A 7,847-nucleotide genomic window follows, 5' to 3' on the forward strand; every position below is an offset into this window, starting at 1 on the left:
CTTTTGTGAACTTTTATATTTTCTATGAACTCACTTATACGTTACATCTAAGATAATAGATAGATATAAAGAAAATATTTTTGTTACTGTGAAAATATCTTTTATGTTGCTTAAAATTATGTTTTAAAAGGAAAATTATCTATTTTAAAATATCAATACTATTTTTGTGAGCTTTCCTTTTAACGAAATGACATTATATATTAACATTTTTTTTTCTCAAATTCGTTTTCAAATTTTATAAATGTTTCCTTTAAATTATATAAGTTAGTTTGAAAAAATAAAAAGTGGAACTAAATTAAAAATCTAATTAACATACGCTACTCAATAATTTTTCCAATAATGCTATATAGATATAAAAATTTAATTTATTAAAAGTATATCTGTAAATAATCTTGATTTTTTCAATACATGAGTGCTACGTGTATTAAAATTGATTTCTCGTATAATATTATAGAGATGTTAGTTTTATCCTTCTTTAGGTATATGTAAAGAAGATATAATATTTCGGTAGTCTGCACTTCTCATCAATATGAAACTCATACACTTATTCCTTTTTTAGAAAGAAACAATTTAGACCATTTCTAGATTTATGCATGTCATCCTTCTACATTTTATTTTAAAATTGTTTAGTCTTAGTGGCTGTTTAAGCACTTTATATATGTTTCCTTCGGTCCATTTTTGTTTCTTTCCCGTCTAGATTGTTTTATGGTTTTTGAGTAAGGAATCAGACTTGCATTTCTCTGTTGTGGGGAATTTGAGGAACATTTTTGTTTCTTGTTATAAGGATTTTTTTCTTGTTATAAAGTTTTCTTTGGTATCTACTATCTAAGAATAAAAAGAACAAGCTCAAAAGTAAAGGATCGTTTTACATGCTAATTAGCGACGGTTTTATCTACTTATCTCTCTATAAACTAAGACAAAATTAAGATAAAACATTTTTTTAACTGAATTTTCTCGTAATTGATATAATATGAGAGAGAGAAAAGTGGTAGTTGCCCGAGGAGAAACAGAACCTCATGTGATATATTCACATGACCTATGCAACTAAAAGAAGGCGGGTTATACACATGATATACATTTAATTTAAATTACATGAATCTGTAAGTCAGATTTTGTCAATAAAGGTACCCTTTTGCAATATCCAGAAAGATGAAGAACTCCTGTTTTTAAATTTCGCATGAACAGTCCATTAAACAACAATATCTAAAAGCATAGATCACATATATATTGTTAAAAAGGTAAAAATTCATATCATTTTGTATATAAATAAGTTTGAAGACATTTTGTGTGTGCGTGTTCAAAAAAGATTATCTTACTAAAGTATTCAAATAAAGGAGCAAAATAAACATCAAATTTTAGCATAGAAAGGAGCAAAAATAATGTTTACATATGAAACAAAGACTATATTTTGAGGGAATAGAAGAGCGCACAAAAACAGTTGTTGTGAGAAGAAGAATATATAAGAAACCTCATAAAGTTTTCTTTTTTTCTTTTCTTTTCTTGTTTTCCAGTAATAACAATAAGTTTTTTTTGTTTTTTTGGTTCTTTTAGTCGACAAAAAAAACCTCATAAAGGAAAAAGTGTTGACCCACGTAAAAAAGTGAAAAGAAGGATGGCAAAAAGGGTAAATTCAGAGTAATTGAATTGGTATATACTAAAGTTGTAATTATTGAATAAACAGATAAAAAAAAAAAAAGAAATGATTGTTTAAGAAAGCAAGAGAAGGAAGTAGTGGGTGAGGAAGGGGATCGTAGTGTCAGAAAAGAAAGAAGGAAGAAGGGGTCACGGGTTTGCCTTGAAAGCCACTTTTTCATTCTTTATTTAAATTTAGTTTAATTTATTTTATTTCAGACACTCAGACACATATTCCCTTCATCATCTCAGTAATCGAGGTTGCTAACTTCCAAAATTTTTATTTTTACATTGTCACACACATTTTCGATATTTCTTCAAAAAGGAAAGTGTTACAAAACAAAAAATCAATTAACAGTTATGATTTTACCGCAAGTGACAATGCGGAAATTCTAATATCTCGCTCAAAACCGGATCTGAAATTTTATGGTTATGAAATTTTTATATGAATTTTAGTAAAAAAAACTGTATTCGTAAAATAAAGGCCTATTTTTAAAAAAAAACTTTCCAATTTTTTTTATAAAAATCTTTCAAATTGTTTGAAAATTAAAGCTAATGTTTTACGCCTCCGTATCATTTCCGACACTAATATCACTTGTCATTTTAATTGACTACTTTGATTGGGCTAAGCTAGAGTAAGAAAAAAACGGTGTGTATAACGTGATCGACCAATATGGTATGGTGCATTTAAACTTGAAGACTAGTGGGTAAAGAAAGTTAAGCTGACATTTTTCTTACTCTAGATAACCTGGCGAACTGAAACATCTTAGTAGCCAGAGAAAAAGAAAGCAAAAACGATTTCCGTAATAGCGGCGAGCGAAATGGGAGCAGGCTAAACCGTGAAAACGGGGTTGTGGGAAAGCAATAAAAGCGTCGTGCTGCTAGGCGAAGCGGTGGAGTGCTACTGAATCCATGTAGTCCAATCAAAGTAGTCACTATAAAGTTATGTTTCTGTTAAGAATAAGGTTAAGCTGGTATTTTTTCATCATAATCTCTCTTTAAGAATAAAGTTAATTATTAGAAGTTAGTTTTTATTAATCATATAAATTTTATATAGAAATAAAACATAACGATAAAAGAAAAAAAGGGTTAAATCTAATATAAAAATATTATAAGCAATTATAAAAGAAAATTCACCAAAATATTGATAGAAATCCATATATCATATTCATTATTATTTTTTATTTGTTTTGAAAAAACATATTCATTATTTCTTTTTCCAATTTTTTTTAGCAACTTCTTTTTCCGATTTGAAACTTGTTTCCAAGCCCCAACTTAGGTATTCCCCTATCAATTCCCACGTTTTGTGTTTAAGGTTCAGACTGATTGACTTCAACCTATTCTCTCTCTCTCTATCCTCCAAAAATCTTTGATCAAATATCTTGTAAGTGCTCCCAAATTTAAGCTTTTTAAAATTTCAAGATCATGGACGTTTTCTATTCAACATCCTTGATGTACTCCTTTAAACCTTTGAAAAGAGAACCCCATGATATATAATGGCGACTATTAAAGTCTTTTGTGCTGAGAATTGAGAATCTTAAATCGTTGTGTGGTTATGTTTTTCTAGCTCTGGAATCACTGGAAACAACATGTCTAATATCAAACTGATCATCCTTGACACTAATTTTTTTTTCCCAACGTCACCTGCTCTTCGTATAGTTCTTCCATCGTTGTGTTGGTCTCCTCATGCACCACCACTTGCACCACAATAGTCTTGTTCAACATTTGCCTTTGTTTGTGCATGTTGTTTCCCTTAATTAGGATGAGATGAGTGTTTCAAGGATAGATACATGTCTTGCCATTGTTCCTGAAATGATCTTATGTCCTCTCTTATCTTTTTGATCTGCTCCAGTAAGATAGCGATCATGGTCAACACATGCAAAAAATTTCCGTTGGTTCCTTCCATTGATACTAAAACGATATGGACCAATTTAATTTTGATCTAATAGTCACAACCGCTGTTTTAACGTGAAAGAAAAGAGAAAAAAATTACTTCAATTTTCTTTAATCATAACCTCTTTTTGAGAATAAACTTATTGTTGATAATTGGTTTGTTACTAATAAAAATAAAAATATATAATATATAATTTAAGGGTAAAAAGAAGCTTAAAACTGATATAAAATAGAAAACATTAAAACCAATTGTAACGGAAAATTCTCCAAAACTCTTTGACGACGTATATCGATATCTTATACTGCAATAGTTACGGATCCGTGGGATATTATCGCCAAACAGTTTTTGTGTGGTGAACGGCCTAGTCATCATATTATACATTGTGAATATGAAATATGAACGTGTAATTTTATTATATTCCAGTGAAGCGGTTATATATGATGAGATTTTAAAACCCGCTTCTTACATGAGTTTATAATATTTACAGTTATACTCCTTTCGTTTCATAATAAATGAAGTTTTGGTTCTTTACACACATATTATAAAAAAATAATTCTAAAACAAATCATTGAAAATATAATTTTAAATTAATTTATTTAATTATAAAAAAATATTAAAAATATAATTGGCTACACAGTTTTTGATAAAATTAAAGTTATGAAACAACAACAATCAAACATCATCTATATTGAAACGGAGTGAATATATATTTCATCTAGTAGTCACAAAAAGAAAATAGCCAGTAAACCTAAATGTAAAGAAACAACTAGATTTTAATCCGCATATTCGTGCGGATATTTTTTCATTTTATAAATATATTTGATATTATTATAAAGATTTTAAATATATAATTTCCATTTTATTATTATATATTGTGTAAATCTATAATATTATTTTTTATATTTCTTATTCAATATTAATTACATGAATTTTGTTATTATATATTGTGTAAATCTTACCACGTTTAGAAGATTACATGAATTTTGAATTTGTTTTTGTTACTATATTAATACATTATTTTATAAAAAAAATATTTAAAATTTTGGTAGTATTTTCTAATTTTTTTCAACAGATTTTGTTAAAATTAAAAAGAAAAATTATAATTAAAATTTGATTTTTCATTAATATTTTAAATGAATTACTAGAATTTCGTAGTTTTCTATAACATATTTCTAAATAGTATATGAACTAAAGGTTATTATATACTATTATATTTTTGTATATAAACATTAAAAAATATATTGTTGAGAGTTTCAAAATAAATAAAAAGATAATATAGAGTTGCAGATATAAAATTTTAACCTATGTTAATAAAATTATTTTTGTATAAAAATATTATATAGTTTAATTTTAGCTCCTTTTAACGATGAATGATAATATATTTAAATGAAACAACTTAAAAAATAATTTTTTTCATATTTAATTCATATAGCACTTCTATTTTTATATAATATACATAATATAATTATAGAACTATAAAAGAAATCATATATAATTTTCATTTTCTTGTTTTATAATACAATTTTAGTTAACATTAATTTATAACAATATTATATAACTAATTACGAAATTAATTAATATGTTATTTTGTAAAAATATTTAAAATTTTAAGTAAGATTTTGTAAGATTTTGTTAGATTATTTCTCAATAGATTTTATTATACTTTAAAAGAAAATTTAAATTTATAATTGATTTATTATTAATGTAAATAATCAAATATGTCATATTAACTAATTTTTTTAATGGTCCTACTGTTACCGGTTAATGGTAGATAAAAATAAAACCCTAAATTAATAGATTAGAAGTTAAAATTATTCAAGAAGAATCACTCTTTTACGTATTGGTCAATAGTCTAATCAATTGACATCCATGATATTTCTTTTCTGAATCAAAGTTTAATCATTTGATGATCATTCAAAACCATCTGCATTATACATCTGTATTTTCACGTCAGCTTTTAACAAACATTTTTTTTTGTGTGTGGGCATGCAGAAGTATCACACGGGTTTCCAATTTCATTTACATTTCTTAGAGCATCAACATTCACAAAGTTTTTGAAAGGAGTTTCTATATATGATATACATATGCTAAAATTTAAATCACAATAATATCTAAGTCAATAATAACCTGCCAAACTTAAGGCAAATTCTCAACATAAAAAAATCTCTCATCCGAGAGACTATTTCTCTTTTCTCTCTTTCTTTTGTCGCCTCTTTCATAATTTTCAATTTTATTATCTTCATAGGAAAAATTTGGTTGAGATATCAAGGGATGATGATGTCCTACGAAATATTCATCTATAGTAAAGCATGTGCATTGAGAGATTGAGATTAAAACATGTCCACTGAAAGATATTAGAACCTCATTTTGAAGACTTTTACAATAAAGATGTTTTTACAAAGAAAAGATGTTCTTACCATCTCAATTTGTAACCAACACTATTTGTGTGAGTGTGTGTCTGTGGGCATGCAAAAATAAGATCACACACGGGTCTTCCAATTTCATATATACCAGAAGAAATATCCATAAATTATTATAAAATAAAAGTATATAAACAAAAAAAAAAAAAGACTAATTAATAGTAGTTACACATGAGGACAGATACACACGTACGATCTATAACCTCAAAATAAATAAAAAGCAGAAAAACAAAACAGAAAATAGTTAGTACACACTCAGTACTCAGTACTGGAGTACCGCCCCAGGCTCCATTTTTATCCAACCACACCGATACAAAACAAACACAACCGTCTCTCTCTACCTCTGTCTTCTTTTTCTCTCACCCTCTTCTCTTTCTTTTATGGCGACGATGCTGGAGAATAGCTATGGTTACGACAATGGAGGCACCGGAGAAAGGATACAGTTAATGGTGGAAGGTCAAGGAAAGGCGGTTCCTGCACCGTTTCTGACCAAAACGTATCAACTTGTCGAGGATCCCGCGACGGATCATGTTGTTTCTTGGGGAGACGACGACACCACTTTCATCGTTTGGCGTCCACCGGAGTTCGCTCGTGACCTTCTCCCTAACTACTTCAAACACAACAACTTCTCTAGCTTCGTTCGTCAGCTCAACACTTACGTAAGTGCATATATGTTTGGTCTCGTTAAAGACACGATCTTTATACACTGATCTTGTCTTGATTTGATAGATCTGTGTCTGATTTTGTTTATAGGGTTTCAGAAAGATTGTTCCAGACAGATGGGAGTTTGCGAACGAGTTTTTCAGAAGAGGAGAAAAGCATTTACTCTGCGAGATCCACCGGAGAAAGACATCTCAGATGATTCCAAACCAACACTCTCCGTTCATCACTCACCATCCTCCGCCGCAGATTCCGTTCTCCGGCGGCGCTTCTTTCTTCCCTTTACCACCGCGTGTCGACGCCGCCACCGCCGCAATGGACGACCATTACTGGTGCGAATCTCCTTCCCCGAGACCACGTTTAGTCCCCACCACCCTCGACCCGCAAGTCGCCGTATTAACCGAAGACAACGAGAGGTTACGGCGGACCAACACGGTGTTAATGTCGGAGCTTGCTCACATGAAGAAACTGTACAACGACATTATCTACTTTGTTCAGAACCATGTCAAGCCTGTCGCTCCGAGTAACTCTTTCCTACAGAAACAGCAACAACCTCCTCCTCTAATCGATTATTACAATAATGCCACTGTCCCTAATCACTCTCCTCCTACTTCTCAAAGCTCCATTACTCTTCTTGAAGATGACACTAATCACGAGAGTTTTACGAGAAAGACGAAGCTTTTTGGAGTTTCGTTGGCTTCTTCCAAGAAGAGATCACATCATTTCTCAGATCAAAGTAGCAAAACTCGACTTGTGTTGGATAAGTCAGATCTTGGATTGAATCTCATGACTGCTTCTACACGTTAAGAGTCTCTTTTTTTTTTTTTGTTTTGTTAAGTATCAGCATTATCAGCACTAATGTTGTTTATGAATGAGCATCATCAATCTTAAAGACTTTGTTTTTTTTTTTTATTAATAATCTTCTTCTAATCGATCGAGTTTTCAATTTTGTTTTGTTCTTCATGAAAAATGAGAATGACAGTGATGTCTAGTGCAGATAACGCTTTTAGGTTACTTTATGCATTTTCGAAATTTTCATGTTTATTGGACCGATCTAGTTTGTTGATTTCTTTTATTTAATGCTTTCACATGTTTCTTTATTTTTCGTGCTTGTGTTTTGTTTGTCTTCTTTCTTTTTCCGAATCAAATAAACCACGTCATTTGATTCTAGTCAAACTTCAAATCGCTGGCTTCTATCATCGCTTTCATGAACCGAAAGTGAGGAATCAATATATTCATCC

The 7,847-nt window shown here is 29.7% G+C and overlaps 1 protein-coding gene across 1 annotated transcript; it reads left to right on the plus strand.

Annotated features, from left to right (window-relative positions):
- Positions 1–6,178: 6,178 nt before the first annotated feature.
- On the plus strand, positions 6,179–7,540 carry LOC106422529 (heat stress transcription factor B-4). Its single transcript, XM_013863320.3, has 2 exons — positions 6,179–6,605; positions 6,700–7,540. Exons 1-2 carry the CDS (start codon positions 6,327–6,329, stop codon positions 7,411–7,413), a joined length of 993 nt encoding a protein of 330 aa, XP_013718774.1. The 5' UTR covers positions 6,179–6,326; the 3' UTR covers positions 7,414–7,540.
- The last annotated feature ends 307 nt before the right edge of the window (positions 7,541–7,847 follow it).

This window comes from Brassica napus, chromosome C6, assembly GCF_020379485.1.
Source record: "Brassica napus cultivar Da-Ae chromosome C6, Da-Ae, whole genome shotgun sequence".
NCBI classification, from domain to species: Eukaryota; Viridiplantae; Streptophyta; class Magnoliopsida; order Brassicales; family Brassicaceae; genus Brassica; species Brassica napus.

What these genes read in the sequence shown, in the direction of transcription:
- LOC106422529 (XM_013863320.3), top strand. Translation starts at nt 6,327, where the DNA reads ATGGCGACGATGCTGGAGAATAGCTATGGTTACGACAATGGAGGCACC. An exon ending in TTCGTCAGCTCAACACTTAC is followed by an intron (nt 6,606 to 6,699) that starts GTAAGTGCATAT and finishes TTTTGTTTATAG; the next exon opens with GGTTTCAGAAAGATTGTTCC.